The 26,334-nt window shown below is 39.3% G+C and overlaps 1 protein-coding gene across 1 annotated transcript in view; it reads right to left on the minus strand.

Moving 5' to 3' along the window:
- The window catches only part of GPD2 (glycerol-3-phosphate dehydrogenase 2), an 80,398-nt gene that overhangs the window by 20,066 nt on the left and 33,998 nt on the right, over window positions 1–26,334 (minus strand). The window contains exons 6-8 of the mRNA XM_050969238.1: window positions 15,882–16,046; window positions 14,698–14,842; window positions 3,186–3,379 (exon numbers count right to left, since the gene is read on the minus strand). Of these exons, the coding sequence (XP_050825195.1) occupies window positions 3,186–3,379; window positions 14,698–14,842; window positions 15,882–16,046 (504 nt within the window). The remainder of the gene's footprint in view (window positions 1–3,185; window positions 3,380–14,697; window positions 14,843–15,881; window positions 16,047–26,334) is intronic.

Genomic DNA, 26,334 nt, shown 5'->3' on the forward strand with positions numbered 1-26,334 from the left:
CTGCATTGACTGCTTCCCTACAGCTTCTCTAGGCAGGCCTGAAGGACCCACCTTTACTGCTCCTTTTTTGGGGTGGGGTACCACCAGCAGGGGGACCCTATCACAGTCTACTTGAACTGGGAAATTACATCTCCAGTTTGAAATGTAGTCACAGCCTTAGAAAGTAATTTAAAATACAGGAGAGATTTTTTCCAGAGCAGTGTAATGGGCAGGGTTAGAGAATCAAAGACCAGCATTATCAGTGTCAAACATTTTACCCCACTAGACTCTAACCTGAAAAAAGGCACCCAGAACTAGAGAGGTCCATTGTCCAAACTGGAAAAATCAAAAGGCTTGAAAACCAACCAGTAAGTTAAATCTGTGCTATGCACTCATGTCTCTGACTTCAGATGGGCAATTTCTCTTCTCGCATTTAAACATTCTAGGTATCACTTTTTCTGTTGCATGCCTGATATTTTGTTTCCAATGCACTTTTTGAAAATTCTTCTAAAATGACTGAGTTACTATCCCAAGCTCTTATTTTGACAAATAAAGTCTGTCAAGTATATCCAGGTGTATGCACAGCTATGGGTTGAATGCATTTTTATTAGCAGAGCTCCAGTACGCCAACAACTTGTGCTCCAGACTAGCCTTCAATATTGCTTGGGTTCTCAGATTACTATATAGTGGCTTTAAAAGGGCCTCATCTTACACATTTCATAAGCAGCAAGAGTCCATGTGGTCCATATTCAACTGTCCTTCTCGGGTACAAAAGATATTGTAAGAGGATTTCAAATTTCCCACCCTCAGCACCGTTAGAGACAAAGTTATCTTGATTTTTCCCATCCTATCAGAATAAACGGCCAACCAGTTAGATGTTTATGCTATTTCTTGGCTCCTTGTCAGTTATTAGTATACCCGTAAAGCCAATTTTAACTTTTCAATAACAGATATAAAACCTTAAGGCATTAAATAGTAAAAATAAAAGACCCTCGAAGGTATAACTAAATACAGCACACCCTAGCCTCTAAAAAACATCTACTACTTTGCTTCAGCCATATGACTTATTGGGTATGTCTATATGCAATTAAACACCTGAGGCTGACCTGTGTCAGCTGACTCAGGCTCACAGGGCTCAGGCTAAGGGGCTGTTTAACTGCAATATAGATGTTCAGGCTTGGGCTGGAGCCAAGGCTCTGGGACCTCATGAAGCGGAGGGTCCAGAGCTTGGGCTCCAGCCCGAGCCCCAAGTCTACATCACAATTAAACAGCCCTTAGCTCAAGCAAGCTGAGGCCAGCCACGGGTTTTTAACTGCAGTGTAGACATACACACTGAGGCCAATTACTGCAAGATACAAAGTCCACTCCTTTTAAACACCATGAGGATGGGAGCATTATGAATATCTGCAGTAGGTGACATACAGTTAGAGAAGTACACCTGCATAGTGCATTGATGACTGTACAAGGAATCTGCACAGGCAGCCTGAATTTTTCCATCAGTCCGCAAAGCCGTATTTTTTGTGATGTAGACCTTGAATCTTTTTTAATCACTGTAATTAAAAGATGTTCCACGTTATTTTTTATAATATATAAAAATTAAATTATTAAATGCCAAGTTTTAACAAATTTAATCTCTTTTCAACACAGGTTTAGCACAGATCATATCAGTTTATACCATTAGATTATTTATTTTCAAAACCACAAGTAGATTCTATAATCATTTTATTTTTTAAATAAAACATGAAAGCAGTAGAGGCTTTTATAAAACTTAATTGTGTTGCTTATTAAATTTACAAAGGAAAAAATTGACTGATTTGCTTTATGCTGAAGCATTTTGGGGTATGTTTTTAGATTCTGCTTTCACATGACTGATAACTGAAAATCGATAACAGACTATAAAAATATCTCCAAAGAGCACTGAATAGATTTCAGAATCGATGTTGCTCTGCCAGCATGTTTAACCTGCCAAAATGAAGTGCTAATCACAGAAATAAGATACCATATTACATTTATAAACTAAAGAAACTAGAAAAAGCAGCATGTGTGACACTATAATTAAATAGTTGGAACACATCCAAGCCTGTGTAAGTTGATAACCCTGGCACTGTCTCTGGCGGCAAAAAAGCAGGTCTGCAGTGAGTTGATATGGCCAGCACAGTTGTTAATTCAATAACAGGCAATCTATAAACACTGCTAATTGCATACGTGAAAAACAGCATGCACCTAGGTGGGTTTCCTTCAAAAAGCTTTAAACACTCCAGAAAACTACTTTTGTGAAATACCTTGCAAAAATTCTGTCCTATTCAATACTCTGAGCTTAGTTCAACCAACCAACCACCTGCCTGGCACACCACATCATTCTGATTAACTTCTGCTCAAGAGACCTGATGGTACATATTTTGGATAGATCATTTTTCTTAACTTGATACAAAAACAGAACTATCAATTTACCCATTTCAGGGAAGAATAAACAAGTAAGCAAGAGTTTTCAGACTCTGGATAGAAGGCTTCCTAAATCTAACTACAGGACACTGTTACATTCCCAGCAGGCAGAGTGCTTTTCAGATTTATTTTAATATCTCTGCTAATGCAAATGTTTTCACAAAATCATTTTAAAAACAATAGTGAAGGGGACAGGATGGATAAAGGGCTGGGTAATGAGATATGAATCCTTTCAACTCTAAACCACCAATCTGAATGCAAACTGGTCATTTCCATCTGCCCTATATCAGATGAACCTCCCCAGCGATCACCATTCTATTTTTAAAAATTCGATTTTAGCCCATAATCCTTCCCTCTCCTGAACTGAAAACTGACAGATACGTGCCATTTTTTTTTAAAGCAAATATTAAGGATAAAGTGGTTAAAAAAATACAAACCAGAATTAAGACTTTGGAAGAGTCAGGAACTGTTTCTAGACAAAAAGTTGGTTGAAGCTGATCAATAAACTCATGCTTTGATGTCGAATGTACTCTCAAGTGTTCCACATCTTCCACCACAACAGGATATGAAGGGTACATCTGACAAAGCAGTAACTGTATTGCCCTGAAATGTTGGTAAGGATGACCTTTATGTCACAAAGTCCCAAAATACCAAAAGCATGGTAAATCAAATCACACAAACTTTAGTGGCAGCATAGTTTCACTTTCAGACATTGCAGACACATCAGCACCTCTCCCGGGAAAAACAAAGCTCATTAAATTTACCTTCAACATCACAACTCAAATAGTTGCGCACTTCAGTCAAAATAAAGTTAATATCTTCCTCTGTAGGTATTGGGTGAGGTGTGACCTCAGTTGGAGTGTCTGTGGTCCCGGCAATAGTCATCTTTTCCCATGGCAGGAAGAAAATCACTCGTCCGTCACTAGTGGCTGGGTCAAGTAGCCCCATGTTATCAGGGCTGGAATAAAGAGAGGTTATTCATTTTCAAGTTCTGACATCAAATAAAATATCTAGTTTATTGACAAAATTATTCGTCGTTAGAATGAATTAACTGACACCATTTTTAGTCAAACAGAACTGCAAACAAAGTTTTGTTATGTTCTTAGGCCAAGATTTTCCTACATGGCCAGTGATTTGTGCCTTTAAGGGCTGGTCTACACTAGAGGAGGGGATTGATCTAAGATATGCAACTTCAGCTACGTAAATAACGTAGCTGAAGTCATAGTATCTTAGATCGAGTTACCTACAGTCCTCACGGCGGGGGATCGACGTCTGCGGCTACCCGTCGACTCTGCTACCGCCGTTCACATTGGTGGAGTTCCGGAGTCGACAGGAGTGAGTTTGGGGATCAATATATCGCGTCTAGATGAGACGCGATATATCGATCCCCAAGAAATGGATTGCTACCTGCCGATACAGCCGGTAGTGAAGACGTACCCCAAGTCTCCAACTAGTCATGTTCAAGGAACTTATTTTTAAAGAATGGTGGGGAATTACCCTCTTAAAAAAAAAAATCAGGCTCCAGGCATCTCTCAAGTTGAGCCCCCAAAAGCACGAGTCACTGTTGAAAGTCTTGGCCATAAGGTTTTTTTTTATTTAAAAAATTGTGAATTTTAAGAACAGTGATGAGACAGAGATGTGGTAGAAACTGAATACCTTAGGTAAGCTTTAAGCAAAAAATGGATAATGGATAATGAATAAATATTATGCAAATAAGGTAAGGTGAAAAACAAAGGGTTGGGGAAGAACCATGAAATGAAACTTCCAATTATAACAAATACCAATGAGCTCCAGTATGTCTGCAAGGAGACAGATTTAATACAAAGTTATTGCTTTGTGTGTATTTATAACTTCTTTGCTAGTTACAATTTTAGCAGCAGGTGGATGAACTTGTAGGATATATAAAAAAAAATGCAAAAAAGTGCACAGTGTTCCCTTACATTTACTATAAAGATTTACTTTATTTACATTAAGGAGCCTATGATTCATAGAAATATTTTCCTTGCAAGTGTAACACAACTGATTTTATTAGTGAAAAGGAAAGAAGAAAGGAGCTAAAATGTAAGACAAAAGGAGAGTAACATTAGAAGTCTTGTCTGTACTTTGAGATCAAAACTTCTAAGGAAGTTATCATAGCAGCTAGTTGCACAACTGTGAGCCTAATCTAATCTCCCAATAAACACCTTAAGCCTAAATGCAAGTTTTTGGCACTATCTATATAATGTTTGTCTGTTATATTTTGGAGGGCTCTGTATTTCAAGACCCTAACTCAAAGAAACTGCCTGAAAACTTTTTGCTGTTGACATTTTGAAATATGAGCACTTATTCCCACCCCTTTCCGGATTCAAAAACCAGGTGATAGTGAAACCACTTTCACTGAATTTCAGTTTATTTTTAATGAAAACCTTACACTAATATTTTGCTATGGAACATAATTATCTAGATGTACATACCTTGCTAGTGTTGAATTACTCATATTAGGACACTCAGATGTAGTTTGAATAAGGAAGAATACTTGGTAATAATTTATGATTCCAAAATGAAGTATTTGGTTATATTATAATTTTGTTGAATATGTATCATTTAATATTTTTCACATTAAAGAGGGTCATTATTGTTTCAAATAAAAATTAAAGTTCAGGCTTACTGCTATCCTCCTCCTTCATAGATCTCTATGATTCAAATATGTATTGCTATTGACTGATATTGCCAATATTAAGCGGATGCAATTTCATGTATTAGAACTTTTCTACCTGAATTTGTATCTGAATTCATAAATTATGGAGGTTGTAAGGTGGGATGAGATGTCAGTATTTCAAAATGCTCAACCTTGATATGGGATTATCAAGCAGAGAGTCTTAAAATGTATGGTCTTGATATACAGAATCCACAAAAAAACCTTGTATGGACCCTAAAGCAAGACTGACCAGGGTGGCTGTTGGATGACTTTTATTTCGATGTAAGTCACAAAAGACCCTGATCCAAAGACTATTGAAGTCGATGAGAAGACTCACATCAATTTCAATAGGCTTTGGTTCAGGCCCTAAGAGTTGCAAGTACTACACATTTCCAAGACCTTAAATCCATATTCAGTCACTACTAGTTGTTAATTGAAAGTCAAGACCAAGGTTTTGTTTAAAGCTTCCATAAAATGGATAGCTAACACCTGAAGCATAAAATATTTCCAGAATTCCAGTGCAAAGACTAATTTCATTATATTATTCAGAAAAAAGTTTTGATATGCTTTTTATATTAATATTTTTCATTAATTCATGCTAGATCAGTACACACAGACAGGAAAAATAAGTAAAAATTAATAGCTCTGTGTGTAAGGAATTTTGATCCACCTAGTATTTGCAGGTATCCAATTTTTTTAAAAATTGGATGGCCTTTATCATTTGAAAATCAAAATATCTGGGGTCAAACTAAAAAGATTTCTAATTATGGTAACTGGTCAGAAGTAAACATTTAAAAATAGGCATATGACTACCTTGAAAAAGCACCCTGCCCTTTTTATTCATTTTTATTAAAAGGAGAAAGGAAAGTTGGACTTTCATTTACATGAAAGCACCTGCCATCTGCAGAGCATTTGTAAGCTGAAATACTTCTAGTGCTTACTGGGAGACCTTGCTATATGCAGCTTCTCTTAGGGTACGTCCAGACTACCCCGCCGTATCGGCGGGTTAAAATCGATTGCTCGGGGATTGATATATCGCGTCTAATCTAGACGCGATATATCGATCCCCGAGCGCGCTTATATCGATTCCGGAACTCCATCAACCCCAACGGAGTTCCGGAATCGACACGGAGAGCCGCGGACATCGATCCCGCGCCGTCTGGACGGGTGAGTAATTCGATCTTAGATGTTCAACTTCAGCTATGTTATTCACCTAGCTGAAGTTGCGTATCTAAGATCAATTTCCCCCCCCTAGTCTGGACCAGCCCTCACATACAAATTAAGATCCAGGCCCTACATAAAATATGCCCAGAACTGTGTACAGAATTCTGTTAAGCATTTGTCCATTATGCTCTTCAGCTAAATGACTCTAGCTTGGTTATGGGGCATTCAGAAACAAAACCTTTTTGCTAAACCTGTAATGTGATGCAACCTCCTATTGTTTGTGTACCTGTCTTCTACAATTGTGCTTTCTCTTCTCTTAATTGTTATTAATGCTGCTTTTGATTTTTGTATTAAAGATTAAAAGAATTGTTCATAGAAAGCTATTGTCTTATACAAGTACTGCAAGAAAGTATGGCAGATGTAAAAGATATGCCATTTCAGCAGAGTTGAGGTAGTACAGGTTGCATTACAGTAAACTGATATATTATAAAAGCTATATCAGTGACAATTAGTTCATCCCATCTTTCTTCCACTAGTTCATCTGCCAATCAATCAGTAAATTGTCCCATTTCTCTTCATTCTATTACTCTAGTAACCACATTTCTGTAAATGGTATTTGGACTTGCGTCCATAGTGATGGATTATATTTATTGGCTGTAGTCACAAACTTTCTGAATAGGTATCTATCTTTGGTAAATAGCAACAGAGGGCCAGATTTTCAACCAGCAGCCTCCACTGGTCCATCCAAACTAGGCCCGCTAGGGTTAATGAGCTTTCTTGGTGTGAATGCTAACACCAGTGTGTGAACCTGTGTAAGAATATTTGAAGGGCAAATTACATAGAATTTGTAGCAGGTGTCTGCATAGGGACAATCTGGAGCATCATCACAGGGAGGCAAAGTGCAACCTCAGATGAAAATATACACCAACCAAGATTTTTTAAGGGGTATGGACAAGATTATTTTTTTTTAAATGACACTGTTGCCTTCCATTGATCATTAGCAGATACAGTATTCAGGCCTCACAGATCAGCTTCCCAGGGGAGGAGAAATCAGTTATGTGGATTCTGGGAATATGCAAAATATAACTTGTTTTATTTACATACATAGACCAGTCCAGGAACAGAGGTGGTCACAAACAGCATGCAGACTTTTTCCAGGAATTCAGACCAAACACAAATGCCTGTTTCCTCAAGAAGAAACTGCCTCATGAATTGACTATCAGAGACCAAGGCAGAGAGCAAACTGTCCCACTGCTTCCACAGCTCCCAGAACTTTGAATAATACAACTAGTATCACATAGCATGTCTTTCCAAGATTGGACATTTGCTAGCAGGCTTGCAAAAAATAACTTGGATAACTGTAACAGTGCTAACTAGCAGCAGCATCTAGTTAGTGCTATCTAGCAACATCACAATCAGTATGGACCTTGTAAAAGATGCACTTTCCAGGTGCATCATTTTAATTCAGACTTGATTAAAATCAAATGGTCTGGCAAAATAGTGAATAAAAATAAATGTTTGAAAAGGTGCAAGTGAGTGTTGGTCAAAGTAAGTTTCAATAAGACTGTTTTATACATGAGATTTCAGGATCAGTTGGTCAACGTGAAATTAAATGTCTTTACCCATGTCCTATACATGCAGCAATCAGCGCTACTCTTCTCAGCTGAAACACAATCTTGTTTGACATACAGATAACACGCCACTAGACCCACTCTTAAAATATAAATGTGTGTATATATATATTTGAGAACAGATCTTTTAATCTTAAGAAACCAGAAATGGGAATACTCCTCTGAATAAAGTTACTCCAGTGCAAGTGTTTGCAGGAATGTGCCCAAAGACTACACCTAAAAACAGAAAAAAAAATCTGGCTAGACTAGTGGTTATACAATTTCTGGACAGCCTTCTAAACAGAGACTACAACAGTAACCTAAAATGAAGGCAAAAGTGGTACCTTTTTTATCATATACCTGAAAACTATGGCAAAGGAACAAGAGTTTCATGGAGCTTTTTTTAAACAGAGTATAAAAAGCCACTTTGCCTACTAACTCCATCAATGCTGGGCTAGATTGCTCTCTGAATCTGTACAGCAAAATATCACTAAAGTGAACAGGAATTATGTCTGCATGCACTGAAAACACACGGAAGTTGCATTTATTCACAGTTATTAAAATAAAACTCAAATGGCTTCCTTGGACTGGAAATTTATATAAGACTTAGCTCTGAGGTAGATTCAGTGCTTAACTTTTAGAAAAGGTGTGGCTTATATTTAGCAGGTGATGTACACTTGTTCTGAAGGAACAGATTTTTTTTGTTTGTTTCTGCATATACCCTACAATTAGTTGTAGAGAATGGGACGGAAAGGAAACAGGCATTAGAAACTCCTAGAAATCAAACAAAATAGATTAGACTGGAAGGTTCCAGCCTTGAAATGACTAAAGAATAAAGGTTGGGGGAAGTATTTGGGAGGCAAAACCACTAAATAAATAGGAAAAAAATATGTTAAAGGAGAGTATAAAGATAGGGAAGGGCTAATTGTGGAACTGTCTCTATAACAAAGCATGATGGATGGCCTTGTAATTAAGGCCATGTTGGAACTAAGGCTCAGGAAATGTAGGTTCAGTTCCCAGTTCTGCCACAAATTTCCTACGTGAACTTGGATAGGTCTTAACTGTGCCTCAAGTGCCCAAATGGAAAATGAGAATCATCATAAAGCTTCCTTTCTCTCACCCTCTGCCTATCCTGTCGATTCACGCTGTAAACTCCTCAGGCCAAGGACCATCACTTACTATCTGTTTATACAGTGCCAAGCAGAGTGGGAAGATTATCTCAACTGGGGCCTCAATTGGTATATCTATACAGCATTTTGGAGCCTGCAGGAACAAGCCTCCCAGCCCAGCTTGATGAACCTGAGCTAGTGCTCTAAACATAGCTGTGTAGACAGCACTTCAAAGTGGTGGATCAGGCTGGAGCTCAGGTTCTGAAAGCCCACTCCTCTCCCTAGGCTTCAGAGCCTGATCTCCAGCCAAAGCCTCAACTTAAAATTATTTTTACACAATTATTTTTAGAACACTAGTGTGGGCCCTGTAAGCCCAAGTGTGTCAGCCTGGGCTGGGAGACTCACTGTCATGGGCTGTATAGAAGTACCCCATGTGCTACTGGAATACAAATGAGAAGTTGGAGTTTAGGGTAGGAATTTCTTTTTAAAAGAACTTTGAATAGGAGTTGGTGCCTAACTCCCTTAGGCTCTTTTGAAAATCCCACACCTAATTACTAAAACAGAAAAAATAACTATAGTGGCACATGAAGGATTCTTTAAATATACTGGAAACCAAAACAAGAGCCAGGGAAGAGCAAGGAGCTTTCATTGAGGTGGCAAAGTAAAGACTTGACTCTGAAGAAAACAGACGAACTAAATTGTTTTTTCCCTTCTGAATCTGTACCTGATCAGGAAAAAAGACTTCCATGGAGGATGCAGATGGAAGGAAACAAACAGAACGGGGTTTAGCAACTATTTAATTAAGATTAATCTAGACAAAGAACTCGTTAGACATGAGTTACCTCCATAGGAGATACATAACATTAGACGGTCACAAGTTGAAGTGTCAATTATTTTGAGGAAGGCTACACAGATTACTGGAAATATTTCAATAATTTAGAAGAGGGGCTCTAGAAAAAGCTGAAAATTACATACCTTCAAGCTTACATATCAAGCATTAATACTGAGATATTTATAGACAGCTTAAGGATACATTTGGAGAAGTACAGTTTAATAGGTGAGAGTCAATATGGATCTGTGAAGAGTAAATCACATCCAGACAAATGATTAATTTTCAAAATGAAAAAACCATTGAGTTAGAGAAAGGGGAATCTAGAGATTTAATACACAGTATCAGAATATTCAGAAAACTTTCAAAGAAGTTTCAGGTGATAAATTAAGGAATAAAGTTTGTAAATGAGGTTTGGGTAATAGAGTTAAGATGGGTAAAGAACAGGTTAGAAATAAGGCCAGCGGATGAAACCCCTGAGCAGCAGTGGGCTGAGCCACTCAGCCCACTGCCAGTCTGGGGTCCCAGCTGCTGGCCCTGCACAGCCCACTGCCAGTCTGGGGTCCCGGCCGCAGGCCCCGCTCAGCCCGCTGCCGGCCTAGGTGAACAGAATCCCAGACCAGCAGCAGGCTGAGCGGGCCGGCGGCGTAAGATCAAAAATTTTAAATGAAGCTTCTTAAACATTTTGAAAACCTTGTTTATTTTACAATACAGCAATAGTTGTATAATATATAGACTTATAGAGATACCTTCTAAAAACATTAAAATGTATTACCAGCACGTGAAACCTTAAATTAAAGTGAATAAATGAAGACTCGGCACACCACTTCTAAAAGGTTGCCGACCCCAGAGTTAGATCATTGCATTTGCAGATGATAGTAACAGGTTCAAGAAAGACAGAGTGATTTGGATACAAGTCAAGAATGGACCCAGAAAGGATACCATATATGGTGATACACATCAGAGTGCAAGGAACTAGAAACAGAGGAAGACAGGATGCATTGGATACACACAATAAAGAATGACAGAACATCATGACTAAAGATGAATGAAGCTGGTGCAATATAGATAATGGTAGAAAGACTTCATTTGCCCCATCATCACTGTTGAGCAGATGGACAGGAACTGAAGAGAATGAACGGTAACAGAGGGAGTGGGAAAGACTCAGACATGCAAAATCTTCTCTGAATCCTTATACTCTCTTCTCCACCACATGAAGTCCAAGCATCAAGAATTTTCATAACCCAACTCCAACTTGCTTATTCATTTCTCCTACCTCATAGCCCCACCTCTAATACACTTTTACAATTATACTAGCCTTGACCTGCCCCATTTGACAGCTTCTCTTACAGCCATCTTCCATGCTTCCCTCTGTGCATGGAACATTCTTCTTAAAACAATTCATAACACCACCTTCTCTTACTTCAGATCCCCCAAGACCATAATGCCTACAAAAAACCCAGCCAGCTGATGGCTAGGTGGAGGGGCAGATGGAAACAGTTTGTATTTATTGTTTAAAATACTGCATGTATTTTATCCACTCCAACACCTTTTATGTTGCTTGCCTTCTTAAATGTTACACTCTTCAAAGCAGCAACTGGGTCTTTCTATCTGAGTGGACGGTATTTAACAAGCTGTGGCTACTATCATAACACAAACAAAATAAATAACAATGCTGAATTTTGACAGGAAAATCTTGATGAAGCAAATGCGCAAACAAGTGGCATATCAAATTTAACATGTAAGCATAAAATAATGTATTTAGGTACAAAATGCAAAAATTAAGTAAAGTTTAAATAGCAGTAGCATAGTACAGCAGGGTGTGAAATGGGTCTGGGTTTGTTAATAGAAATAATATTTAAATACCTGATCCACTGTGCAGCTGAAGTAAAAAAGGCTATTAAGATATTTCCCTGTTTCCACAAGGGCCTCTAAATCCAAGAATATCCTGCAGTATCTTTATAAAGCAATTCATACATTCCAAGACTAGAAGAGACAACTGTGAATATCTAATCTGATCTCCTGTACACCACAGGCCATAGAACTTGCCCAAAATCATTTTTGATTCAATGATTGGACCACATCTGGAGTGCAGTACTGAGTTTTGGTTACTTTATGCCGAGAACAAAAAAACAGTTAAATTGGAGAGTAAGCATATATGGAACTGATGTTAACTGAAATAGAGGGGCTTTCATATGAAGAAACAACAACAAAACTGGGGTTATTTAGTCTTAAGAGAAGACAACTAAAATATGAAGAAATTAAACTAGCTAAATGTTACAAAATTAAATCTAGTGATTTACTTGCGGTCACTAGACAAACCAGAACTATCTATTCTCTCCAGGCTATAGGAGGATTAGGTTTTCAGTCAAAAGGCAATACCTGTAATAATTTAAGAAGATGGTATATTATAATAGAGTGGAACGAACAGATAAATGGAATAGACTTCCAGTTGAGGCTGTGGAATAAAATAGTATAAATGCAATTAAACAAAAACACGATGACTGTATGAATTTTAATAAGTTTAGTGGTGCTTGAGTTTAATATATGGTAAATTTAAGTTAAAATGGTATTAGGTGGGAGCTGGAAATAACTAATGGCCTTTTAGGGGTTGGGAGGACATCTGTGACAAAAAAAGAAAATTATAATTTGAATTTGTAAGAAAACTTAAAAATATATAAGAAAACAGACAGTTTGAGACAGGAGGTGGCTATGGCCCACACAACACACGTAGTTTAAATCCTCTCTCCATCTCTACAGACAACAGCAGAAGAAAAAACAGTGACGCTTACATATGATACATGTACATAAGGGAGAGTGCGAGAGAGACATACTGTAGCTACTTGTGTAAGGACATGAGTACTAAGAATAGAATTAATGAGAGGAGGAATACAGAGACTATTAATGAAGAGTATCAAAATGTAAGAATCCACTAGGAAATAACTGCATTGTGTTAACATTAAATTAATCAAACCTTATCTACATTTAGACATAAAAGGCTTTTACCTGATTACTACAAGACTACACCAAAATTTTTATAAAGGAGGTTACCAAAGAGGAAAGTGGTTGCAATGAAATGACATATCTTCTCCATTAAGCAGCATTCAATTGGCACTCAGAGCACTTGCTGCTAATTTATGTGTACAATTAAGATTAAACGTTATTAATATTTTTTCTTATGGAGACTGTTCCTTGGCCTTCTTAAAGTGAAATCAGTGTAGTTTTAATTAATCAGTGATATTGTGGAGGGGGTAGGTGTGGGTAGACACTATTTTACAAGTAAAGAAATGCCCACACTGACATACGCTGAGGAACAAAGTTGAATAAAGGAACTTTCTAAATTACACAGATTCAAACCACTCTGTTTATTATGTAATAAACAGACTGTATCCTTGCCCAAACACAAAATTTAACATTAAAAATTCTAAAAAAAAAAAAAAAAAAAATTCTGCTCCCAGGCCCTCTTCTCAAAGAACAAGAAAGGCAGCTGACTTCATACACATGCTCCTCATATGACATTAGAAAGCATCCTCTGCATACACTTATGCACTTACACAGAGAAAAGAAAGAGGACTTTGTAGTTACTGCACACAATTTGAAGCGAAGAGATCTGGGCTCTAATCCTGAATCTGTCATTGAATGTATGTGTGTCAGCTTCACCAAATCAAACTCAAGTGGTTTACAGTGCTCAGATGGAAGGCAGTACAAAAATGCACAATATCAAACTCATCCCAGCCCTGTTATCTGATTAATGAATAGGTGGATTTCTAGAATATGCATGACTTCAGATACGTGGGAAATATGACCCTCATTTTATAAGGTTCATACTGCTAGGTAATTCAAATGAGCAGTAGTACTGATCCTTGCTAAGTACCATGGTAGAAAAGGAACTGGGAGTGATTGGAAGTACATCCCTTGGTACCAAATGCTCATATCTCAGCTCCAACAGTCACTGTTTTCTAGATGGTTCCAGGATTCATTGCACTGAGGCAGCAGTCCCAAAAGTGGGAGAGACAATTCTCAATGCAGACAAAAAAATAGCTCAATTTTATGAGACTGGTGTCCCTGAACAGGAGCAGCAAAATCCACAGGTGAATTAGGAGTAAGGGCAAATTCTCTGCTGGTGTAAATGGGAACCTTTCCACTGACTTCCATTTACATCAGCGGTGAATTTGATCCTAGCTCAGAATCACAAGGATTCCTTCCCACCTCAGATTCCCCCACTGGACTCCTTGTGATTCCTTCCCAAGAGGGACTACCTTGCTCTCCCCATTCCCTCCAATCAACTCCTCAATATTTCCCAAATAAAAAAAAAAAACTGTCATATTGCCACATTGCCCCCTCAAGCAACAGACCAGAAACCCAAAAGGTTCCTACCCTACTAGTGTGCTGGTTAATTTATTGTTTTAAATGCACACTGTATTTGTATTAACTGACACTAGTTATGTTAAAACTATACTTTTAGAAGAGCAGTTTATTGGCAGTTCTAGCCACTGCAGAGTCTTTAACGCTACACAAACTCAAGAGTGGAATTTTCTACATGAAAGACGCAAACAAATATCATCAAACTCTATGTCCATAAAAGGTTTTATATATTACTTGCCCCTAAAATCAGTGAAGTCAGCTCTAGAATTCACTTAAACCACCCCACAACTCTGCAGTCAATACTTCAGTTTCAGTGGGAATTTGCCTTAGTAAATCTTGATTAAGTAGTATACTATTTGGTTCTTTTTGAGTAGGATAAAATTGTTTTCCTAATAGGCACAATGCCAGAATCCTGTGCATTCAAGCAGTACCATAAAAGCTGCAAATGTATCTCTACCACCTTACTCATTATAGACACAAGTAGAGATTGTTACAAATGGGCTATGCTTTGAATATTGTTACCTGTAATAACCAGGCATCACAATATGCACGCCTGCACTTGGCTGACAGATGTTTGATACTTCCTGATCATCCATTTTCCGCACAGAGTCTGTGAAAGGTCCTGTAGCATTGATAACACATTTGGCTTTGACATCAAATTCCTGCCCTGTGAAAGAACACAGCATCAATCACATACCTTAGTTGTTTCCCTGCTCACTGACAATCTGGATTATTAATTTATCTATGAACCTAACCTATTGTAAAGTACATTGTAAAAGCAGCAAAGAATCCTGTGGCACCTTATAGACTAATAGACGTTTTGGAGCATGAGCTTTTGTGGGTGAATACCCACTATGTCAGATGCATCTGACGAAGTGGGTATTCACCCACGAAAGCTACTGCTCCAAAACGTCTGTTAGTCTATAAGCTGCCACAGGAGTCTCTGCTGCTTTTACAGATCCAGACTAACATGGCTACCCTTCTGCTGAAGTACATTGTGTCACTCTAGAGGTCCCAAACAGCTGGAATTATTAACAAATATTTCTTTTTTAAAAAATTAGTGTCAAATATGAAACAAGGAACGATACCCATCAAAAAAGCCTTTACAAATACAACTGAGTGTGCTGGACTTTTTTCCCCCACCTTTATTTAGTTAAAAACTGTATTTAAGAACAGATCATTTTAAACTGGTGCCATTTGTCTCTCAGACCTTGAATTTGGTAAAAGGTATTATTGCTGTGTGGAACACAGCATTTTACAACGTCAGCTTTGCTTGACAGAAGGCTTTGAATGTAAAAGCCTAGTCTACCCTGCCAAAGCATAAGGATTTGGACTGAAACCTGACAGAAGTTAAAGATGATTGACATTAATGACATGACACTGCACTTTGGAAATACTCCATCTTTGATATTTTCAAATCTAAGATGTCCCCATTTTTTTTTAACTCTATTAATTCTGTGTTTCTTTAATGAACATGTTTTGTTTTCCTAAATAGTTATGTTTTATTCTATTAATCAAAAAACTGATAAAACTGAATAATTTCCCCAGTAGATTTTATCCAGTGAATGATGGGCTGCAGAACACGAATATTTCTCTCTACATTAAAACGTGTCTTAAGTTAGAGGCCCATAACCAATAAAAGTTATTATGTAAAGTTAGGCAAGACTCTATAAATATCTCCTAGAATTAGATTGCAATCATCATACCTGTAAGAACATCCCTGCATCGTGCGCCACAGACACGCTCCTTCCCGCTCTTTAGATCTGTCTTCTTCAGCAAGTGCACCACTTCAGTGTAATTGGCTGTGGCAGCACCATACCTGGCAGCAGTGAGGGCGATGGCAAGGTTCATTCGTGCATCGTTGTGTTGTCCTGCAGCAGGGGACAGAATCAAAGGAAGGACATGAGTCACCTCAAGCCACTGACTTGTGGTATGGAAGTGTGTCAGAACCGATCTGTCACATCTGTCCCTGTCACATTGAATATACATGATGGCTGGTCAGATCTAACAAGAATTATTTAAAGATACATTGTCTCTTCTAGGTTAGGGCATTAACCTGCAATTTTAACAGTAGAAAATGCAACTTTGTTTAGCACATGGGCATTTATAACATCCAAGATTATTGTCCAAGTAATGATTTCTATGTGATACATGTTATGAAACAAAATCAGCATCCATTCATCTCAAACTTAGGTACAGACAAGTCATTTTTTGAAAGGCATCTTGTAATTCTGATACTGCAGCAATACAGCATCTTCAGAATGTTTACTCTTTACAGCCCCACTGGTATTAATTAACAATTTCTATTAGCACATGCACTACATGACATTCAAAAACCAAGAAATGATCTTTGAGAGATTCCTGCACTAAGTCATCAGTTTTCTATAAACACACATTTATTTTACATACTTTTCCAGTTCAAAACTAATAATGTTCAGCGTAAAAAGCATCAAAAAAAGAAGCAGGCAGACCAAGATTAAATTAATGAATGGCTTTTAACATATATCATTAAAGATTTATTACTGAAAATCCCTTGTTAAAAAGAACCAAAAAGGGGAGTGAGGGGGCACTGAGGGGAAGATGATTAATTACTTTAAAATAGTGGCATCACCTGAGACTTTTTTCTATTTATTATTGCCACTGAAGTTAAAATCCTGGATGTTTGCTGGGAAGAATTACTCTACATTGCAGGGGCAGGCTCTGTGTGCCCTGAATAATTAATTTACAAAGGGATAGACTTATAGAGGTATGGTTCATTCCCACATGTTGGGATCAGTTCCCTCAAAATAATACTGATAAAGGGATTAATTTGTAATGGATATTGTTGTTGATTTATGTTGCCAGCACACCAAACATTTAGTATAAATGGTTTATGTAAAGTTCAGTCCTTCTGATTCTGTCTATGCAATTCTGAGCCACCTTGCAAGTCATCTGTTCCAAGCTAAAAGGGCAAAGTTATAAAGATAGGATCAATGGCTTTGAAGCCTCTGCTTCCCCTCTCCCAAACTTCTCAGTCTAACACAGCTGAAATGATGCAGTGCAATCAGTCCTCAACTATTTTTTAAAAAAAAAAAACAAACAACAAATGTTATGCCAAGTGTGTGAACTGTAAAAGGGTAAAATGACAAAGATTTAAAAAACAACCTCAAAGAACTTAAAGAAACCAAAATAATGCCCAATGAGCCAAAGTGCTTAAGACCCACTAAACAACTGAACACATATCAGGAGATGTTATGGGCTCTCTATCACTGAAGATACTCAAAGATACTCAAAGCTAGACAACTATCAGAGATGGGGCAGGAATAATTAAACCATGCCACAATGCAGGGGGACAGCTGAGATCCATTGGAGACTAATGCAACCTTCACCCTAGTGACATCCATAGAATTGAGGGAATGCTCCATAGCTCAAGACTGGGCTTCGGAGCTGTAAACAGCCTTTGTGCGATTAACTGTCTCCTGCCTTGCAGCAATCGTTCCAAGGCCATGCCAGGAAAGCAGCAGGGGAAAGTTATTTAAAAAGTGATCGAGTGGCAAAGGCTTTCAACTCTTCTGGAGACATCTCACTTTACTCTGGTGTTTTGTTCTGGAGGCCACAAATTAGTCTTGATTCATTCAGGCCTCTCCAAACAGAAAATATGAAGGGCCTTCTAGACTGCCTGAGACCTAGAAGGCTGTAGATCTTGGCTCTGCAGGAGGCACTTATTCAGCAGAAAGGTCAGCTTGTAACAGAAGCCAAAAATAAATAAATAAAATAAAATTAAAATAAAATAAAATAAAATAAAATAAAATCCAGCACAGCAGATAGAAGCTGCAGGGCCTACCAGAGTACAGAGCATGCATGCAAATAGAATATGTCGTGCTTTATACAGTGATGTTACCAATCTACAGACTTGCAGGGAAGGCACCAGGCCTGAAGCAAACTCTCCTGACCAGAGAGATGAGCTCAACAGCTCCTCTTTGATGATCAAAGGATGGCTGTTGGTTTTTAAAGTCTTGTAGCCCCACTGCTGGACCCTGATCAGTATGATTTCTAATTATTTGATTAGAGGAAAGCTGAGGAGCTAGTTCTTCAAATTCTCTTTAGTCACTTTCTTGTTCTTCCCTGGGAAATACCCTTCCGTCAGTCACTGATGTACCATCCCATCAATAATATGGCAATAGAGGCTAGTGCTTGGGATGAACTGCTTTTCCCTGGATGATCCGAGGAGTGGACTGGTCAGTAATTAAAAAGCACAATTTAAGGCTGTGACTAATGTTATGTTTGTTTCATCAAGATTTTTTTTTTTTTTTTTTACATCTTGAAAGTCAACTTTTTCCACTGGATTTCAGTACTTTTTGATTGCCTAAGTACAGTAACCCCACTCACTGAGAGGAATACTGCAGAAGCAGGTGTAGTTTCTAAAACTGAACAAAAAAACATTCAAGCAACAAAGCACCTTAACAGAAACTATTTCCAAAGCCTAAATGATGCTAAGCGTCTTGTCAGAACCTACAAGTCCCACTGACCTTGATAGGTGGTACAGGTGCAAGAGTTGGGCAGGTATTCAGCAAGTGCCAGGATCTAACCCACTATATACAATAACCGGAAGTCTACACTAAGTCTGAGTTTCTCACCCCTCACTCTCATAAGCAAGGAGTTTGCTAAAATAACTTTCATTCTCAGCTATCTTTTTCTGACAAAAACTACTTTGACTGGATAAAGAATGTGTTTACAAGGATTTCAACAGGGCTGGAAATATGTTGCTGCTGCACTAAGTTGTGTATCCACAATGTATTGAATATGCCTTACACCAACCTACAATACCTGATTCTTGCTCAGTTGCTAGGCATATATAATATTTAGGGGAAAAAAAAAAAAATCAAACTACCCAGTTAATATCTCACCATTAACACAAGACACTTTTTTCAACTGGGTCGGACATTTACTGTTCAACAGCAAGTTTTAATAGCAATGGCTTGAATTAGGCAAGGTGCATGTAAGACTAAACTGCTCTGACCCACATCAGAATTGTATACTGGGGGCCAGATAAGACACTGGTCTGACTCCACTGACAAACAGGGCCACACTAGGGACAAATTTGCACCAGGAATCCAGCGGGTTAGTACATTAATTGGAGCTCTATGACTTGGTAGTGTCACTTCGGCAGGGGGCTTGAGTTTTGTGTATTCTTTTCAATGTCATCCTTCCTCCAAATCTAGCTTAGCATTCTGCGTTCAAATAAATTCAAAATCTCACAGCAAAACTTACTTGAAACTGCCAAAATTTGCCGTGTTTCATACTGAAATTGTATTACACTGAATTTGGCATGATTTCAAAGGAAAGCTGCTTTCTGGATGGTTTGCAGTCAGTGTTCAGATACTATAGTGAAAAGAGCTATAGCAATGCCTAGACAGATAGACAGGTAAGCAGGCAGGCAATCAATATTCATGAGCCTTTTGAGTGAACTGGGCACCTGGTTTGAGTTTTGAAAATAAAACCATGTGAGGCAAATTTTATACAGGTTTCTCTGTAAGTATCTTATTTCTACAGATGAACGCTGAGCACTAGAAAGACAAATACAAGACAGGGCTCCTGCCCCAAAGAGCTTACAGTCATCTCTAGCACATGTCATACCATGTCACATCGGTCCCCCTTTTTTTCCTTATAGAAACAGGTGGGATTATTGAATTGAATGCTTTAGGGTGCACAGCGCAGGCAGTGTCCAACAGCTAAATATATTTACTAAAAAAAATAAAGTTTCATATCAGATTTAAAGCGCTATTATCTGGTACATTTTGTTGTGTAAAGATTTGTGGACAAATCAGCACATTTGGGACCAAATTTATTGGGAGGAAAAAGCAATTTTGCCTTCTTTTTTTAAATGTGTTGTACTGATTTGCTTTATTAAGCCTTGTGCTTCTGATCTGGGTGAACCTGCTGTATTGTACTGGAGTGAATAATTATTTATTATTAAAAATAAAACATACAATTAAAATACAGGCTTGGTGTGTGACCAGCATCAACGATTAAAAGCAGTCTCTCTCTTTTCCCTATCCCTTTTATTATCACAAGCCTTTTGTTCCTGTGATGTTCTTTTTATCTGTTCGAATTTCTCCATTAAGCTATTTACTAGCTGAATAATTTAGCAATCAATGGTGAGCTCTGCTTTTTGGTCCAGATCTTGAAATGTCCAGATTTGAAACATTTGAGTAAACAGGGTTTTCATATACTTAAGAGATTTTTTAAATTGTATCATCTGTGGCAAACATTTACATTAAGTAATTCTGAGAGACAGTGATGCAGTCCAGTGGAATTGTTATATTCATATGGCTGAACTGTCAAAAAAAATCAGCTTTACTGAATTTATTGAAATTACACTGCAATTATATTAAAACCCCATGCTTTTCTTGATTTCCAGAAGAAAGAGCTTCATGTGTTTTGTTTTCTGTACAGACCTACTCTGTACAGGGCACAGTAACAGTTTTTGTGCTCACTACACCATCGTTCACTGGGGCAAAGTACATTTTGTGAAATAAAGAGGAGCTGCCATACAGAAAGGGGTTGTTTAGGGGTTTTTCTGTTTAAAGTCAAAGATGAGTAATTATATTATTTCAGAAAGAGCATTATCTGTTTTTAAATCAAATGATGGTGCAGATTAAGGACCTACTTAAATTGCACAACATATCTTAGTTGTATGTTTTAACATATAAACTTTATTAATGATATAATATAATCTTTGCGGATTAGAAGTTCTCTCTTTCCTTATATCTTTGAAAATCAGCTAAATACTGACCTCTCCATCTAAGTTTGACAGCTCTTCCAACCTCAAGATAATAGTTTCCATGTTTAATTTGCTCTAGAGATGACATGCAGTGCTTTTTGACACCTATACAATTTCCATATCAAGAGGATGCCTGGGAAATACAAGCATAGCTCTGTGACAAATAGCAAGACATTCATAAACACGTGGTTATTCCTATATTATTTATTTGGGACAGTTTTTGTGCAAAGCCATTGGTTTTGACATGAGTCTCCATGTTAAAGAAAGCACAAAGCCTAGAGTTTTAAATACAATTTAAGTTGTACTGTACAAAGCTAAGGAGAACCCTAACATCAACTTCCTTTGCTTTCAGGGATAACCCACAGTAAATCCTGAATATTTTTCAGTTTATCATAACATTTCAGAGATGATTTAAAAATAATAGATTAGACCCGTCACCGTGATTTAGTGTGTTCGTTCAAATAAGGAACTGAGTCAGCTGCCTAAGAACTCACAACACGTAACCTATGCACAGTGAAGTGGGAATTTAATACTATGGCATTTTCCCTTAATAGATGTCCACAAGCATTGTGCCCTGTAATGGTTATTACTTCATTAGTCCTGTTACTTCCTATGGCCACTATTTTGGAAGTATTCATTGTTTTGGGTGTCAAACTTCAGCAAAAATCTGACCTGCCTCAGAAGAGATTTGAATGACACCCATGTAAGTAGTACTTGGGACAAACACCTGTGGGTCAATCTGGCAAACATTCTAAGTTTTCTTTCCAGTCTGCTCTCTATGCTTTCACCCAGAAGGATAACAAGAAAAGCCAACATCTTTTAATCAATTTGGTTTCTAATTGCTCTCACCAAAAAATCCAGAATCCTATTAAGTACAGTTTCAGTGGAGTATATGGCTTGCTTATCACAAAGTAAACAGTCAATGGCATCCCACCTTGTCTCTCTAATACACTAGGACTCACACGACTACAACTGCACTGCATCTCAATGGTATGGCAATTTAGGTCACACAATATGGGTCAGTCTATCAAAACACTCAGCATTGGTCTATCTTTGTTCCAATGAGAGCAATAAAGCTAACGCTGATTTTTGAAAATTCCTCCCCTAAACACTCATATTGGGGTGCCTGGGAAATTATTTTGCAGCTGTCAACCAACAAAATTTAAAATTAACAAAAATGCCACTTGATCTGTAATGGCCTTTCTGTAGTTTGGACAAATGCAGTTTTCATTCCCTTAGCATGTACTGTTATTAATTATTCTCCACAACTCTGTTGATCTTTGAGTATGCGTCATTCCCAGGGAAAAAAATTCTCCCATGAAGTATCCACAACATACTTGTAGTTTCATTTTCATATGCACTAAGCTTCAGCCAGTAGGAATTTCTGTGTAGAAATTTCTGTTTGTAGCTGGTTTTTGTTTGAACGCTAAAGGAGCTAAGATTGCCAGGAATAGTGCTCTCAACACAGAACACACTCAAGCTGTCAAAGCCAGTCATTTGTTCTGATATCTGCTGCTTTTGTTCTGAGCCATTTCAGAGCACGGAAAGAAACTCTGTTCAGCTAATAGTGGGATAAGTTTCTATTTTAAAAGGTTTAACAAAATATTTTATTCTGGGCAAATGTCATACTAGTCCATTACCACAGGCTACTTCAGGAGAGTAGTAAAGTACCCATTTTAATTATACACATTTTTCAAAGAACAAGGCTTGTGAGTAAATAATCCCTCTTTTAAAGCCCAATAGGATAATTTAGTTTGGCAGGACAAATTGAAAGTTTTTGAGGGGCAAAAATATGAAAATGTACCATAGTAAAAAGCTCTCCCAACAAATCAACTGTGCTTGTTCTTTAAAAGCAATGGCCCTTCCATGAACTGAAGAAACACTCTGTCCATATACCATTGGGGTGGGCACAGCAGATAGACAGATGGCGCACACAGAAAAGAAGAGTTCTGCCTCTATGTCAGCAACTCCCCTCCCTCCATGAATGCTTGAGAGAGGTCGAGGTCCACAGAGTTTGGGACATCGGATGAGCTAGAGCAACATGTATCAAATGCGGCCACAACAGCCTCCTGGGCGGTGATAGGGAGGCGGGGGGTGCAAAGCATCAGCCCCTCCCCCTTCCCTCCTTGTTGCTACCAGATGTGCCACCCAGCACCACCTCTGGAGAGATGTGGGGCACAACGCTGCAGGAGCGAGTTCTTGACCCATATTGGGGGAAAGGGATTTGGGCAGCAGGCTCCAGCAGCGGGACTTTAGGAGCCTGGTCATGCCGCCCCAGGCTCCAACCATAGGGCAGTGAGTACTAACCCTGCCACCACCCCCCACTCCACCCGCTCCAGCCACACAGCCTTTGCCTCCAGCTGTGGGACTTCAGCCTTTGGCCCCTGGTTCCAGCTGTGTGGCAGCAGACGCTGGCCCCCGGCTCCAGTCCCAAGCTCCGCTGTGCAGTGGCAAGTGCTGGCCCCAGGCACTGATGACTCCCAGTCCCAGCTGCACGGCAGCGAGCTCCAACCATGGGGTAGCAGGTGCTGACCCCCGGCTCTGGAGCTTCAGTCAGCCTCTGTCCCCTAGTTCCGGCCATAGGTGGTAGGTTCTGGCCCCAGGCTCCAGCCACGCAGCCCCAGTGCCTAGCACGGATCCTCTGCCCCAGTTGCATGGCAGCAGGTGCAACCCACAGCTCTGTTGCCAGGCTCTGGCCACACGGTGGCGGGAGCTTGACCAAGGTGCCAACCTCTGGCCCTGGCCGTGCAGCAGAGTGTGCTGGCTCTAGTCGTGGAGCCAGGCATGGACTCCTGGCTCAAGTCACAAAGGCCCAGGCTCCGGCATCCAGCTCCAGGCTCTGGCAGTGCGACAGTGGGACTCATCAATCCCCATCGCCTCTGCCTCTGTATACACACACACCCAGACACCTGCCTTTGACCCTGCTGCCTTCCTGACCTTGCATCTATCCCCCCTCATTGCCCCTGGTCCCCACTGCCTCCCACAGCCCCACATCCAACCCACCATTGCCTCTGGCCTCTGCTGCCTCCCCCTTCAGCTCCTCTATGCAGGGCTTAAGTGGTCCCGGGGTTTGCGGAGAAAAGTGGTATTAAACAAGCAAGTATCACTTTTCGCAGCAGACTTACTTGCTATCCGTGAAAAGTTATACTTGTATGTTTGTCATCACTTTTCATAGGCTCCCAGCTAGCTACTAAGTGTGCTGTGATATTAACAAATATACCTCCCAAAGGAGGAGGCAGCATTATTTTTATTACTGAGTGTCAAAAAACCCTACAAATATAAATTACAATGACTTGGCTGTGTATCTGTGCATATTTAATTGTTTTTCCTAATGTTAATTAAGTATTTTAGGAAAAAGTGTCAGTGAGTTGGTGGCCGCACTCTGAGGTCACCAAAAATTTTGCTGTGAGAATCCCTGAGCTTTTTATATGCAAAGGGGCTGCATAGGAAAGCAGCTCCTCCTCATACATTCCTCCGCCTGGAGCTGAAGAATATCCATAGCTAATTTAAAGCTATTTCAAGCAACACTGACTATGGGTCTTTGCCTTTGACCTCAAAATTTTATAGAGCTACGAAATAACTATGTAGGTGGGGCAGAAAGCAGCATGCAGAGGCCAACTCTTCTCATAGGACTAGGGATTCTCTTTCGTGTGGGCCCAAAGAAGCAATGGAATTGGGTTCAATGTCTCATCTTTCCTATCCGCTCTCACATTATGCAAAGATCTGTGGGAAACTCGGTAAGGTCAACCTCCCACCAATCCCAATATCTGAGCAATTCTGCAGAAGGTTACCATTTAGGCCCAATATAATCTTAAACTTTTGCCAAAAAAAATTGTTGACTCCTCCTCACCGCACCCCCCACCCCCAAGATGGGAAAATACTTCACTCCATCACCACGCTGTGGGTATGTCTACACTTGGAACTGCAGATATGATTCCCAGCTCACACAGACATGCTCTCATCGAGCTATGGTGCTAAAAAGAGTGTAGCTAGGCTAGCAAGGGCAACAGAGAGCAGCGGTATGGGCTAGCAGTCCTGAGTACAAACTCACCTGAACCTCACAGGTACATACTGCCGCTAGCACAAGTACAAGTACATGTCCTTGAGCTTGAAATCATACCCCTACCTCCAATAACCATTCATCCACCAAAAGCTGCCTGTGCAATCATGCACATGAAATCTTCTGCCAACATACTCACTAGCTGGTTTTTGCTATCAGGATTGGTTCTAGCTGCAAGAGGCAGATATTCAAGCAAAGAGGCAACTAAACTCAGGTGGAACTGAAGAAACTGAGTGGGTAGTAGCAAGAATGGAAATCAGAAAAGGGTAATTTTTAGTTCTTCTTGCTGATTCTTTACCATAAGACCAAGGAAAACTATAGTCCATTACAAGTCATTTACCTGAGAACTATCACACTTGGAGTACCCAATAATCCTGCATCACTCTGAGCCTAGGAAGGGCCATATCTTGACAATGATGCACTCCCTCTCTCTGCATGATTTTTATCAAAGTTTGGTGGCACAGCTGCATATGCAAAATGCATGTGTAACTGTGTACCTAATTTACATGAACACTTAACAGAATTGCATACAAACTTTGGAGACCTGGGCACACAAATGACATATGGCCAGTCACCAGCATGCACAATTACATGATTTCTATATGCAGTTGTGGTCATTGTCATCCATCTTTACACAAAAAAGATTGAGTCAACCCATGGAATTCCTTCACCCACGAGGTCACTGACTGCATTTACAACTTTATTCCCTATGGCTCCTTCACCCCCTAGCCTCTTGCCAGACTCCTTACTCCAGGGCAAGATCCCAGGATTTACTCTCCCCCTGGACTTCCTCCATGTTCCTGACTGTGGACTCCTTCCCCTGAAGCTTTTCTGCTCTGTTTCCTGGCTTTATAGTGCTGTCCCAGCCTCTCCCCAGCTGGGCTTCACCCTCAGTTAACCCCGGCCCTCCATCTAGCAGGTGATGCCAAGTGACCTAATTGTGTTAACCCTATCAGGGCTGGTAGGGGACGCACACCCCATCACAGAGGGACATAATATACATCTTTTGCAACAGAAGAAAGAATTCTTTAGACCTCAAATTCAGGTAAAGAGATAAACAGTTTTTATCACTATCCTGTAGAAAGTGTTAGGAAAGGGATGATTCCTTGGTTTTGAACTTGGTCTGTTCACGGATTCAGCTATTCTGACATATTCATCTTTGTATGTAACAGATTCTGAAGTTTGATAAAAATCTCAAGTTATTAATAAGGATTGTGGCTAGATGGCTGCAAATTTAAACATGGCCCTGCTTCTTCTCTTTAGCTCAACCAAGAACTTGATTTCTTCCTCTCGCTACTCAGCAACCTTCACAGACGTTTCAGTTCTATTACTCATG

The sequence above is a fragment of the Gopherus flavomarginatus genome, chromosome 10, assembly GCF_025201925.1.
Source record: "Gopherus flavomarginatus isolate rGopFla2 chromosome 10, rGopFla2.mat.asm, whole genome shotgun sequence".
Taxonomy (NCBI): Eukaryota; Metazoa; Chordata; order Testudines; family Testudinidae; genus Gopherus; species Gopherus flavomarginatus.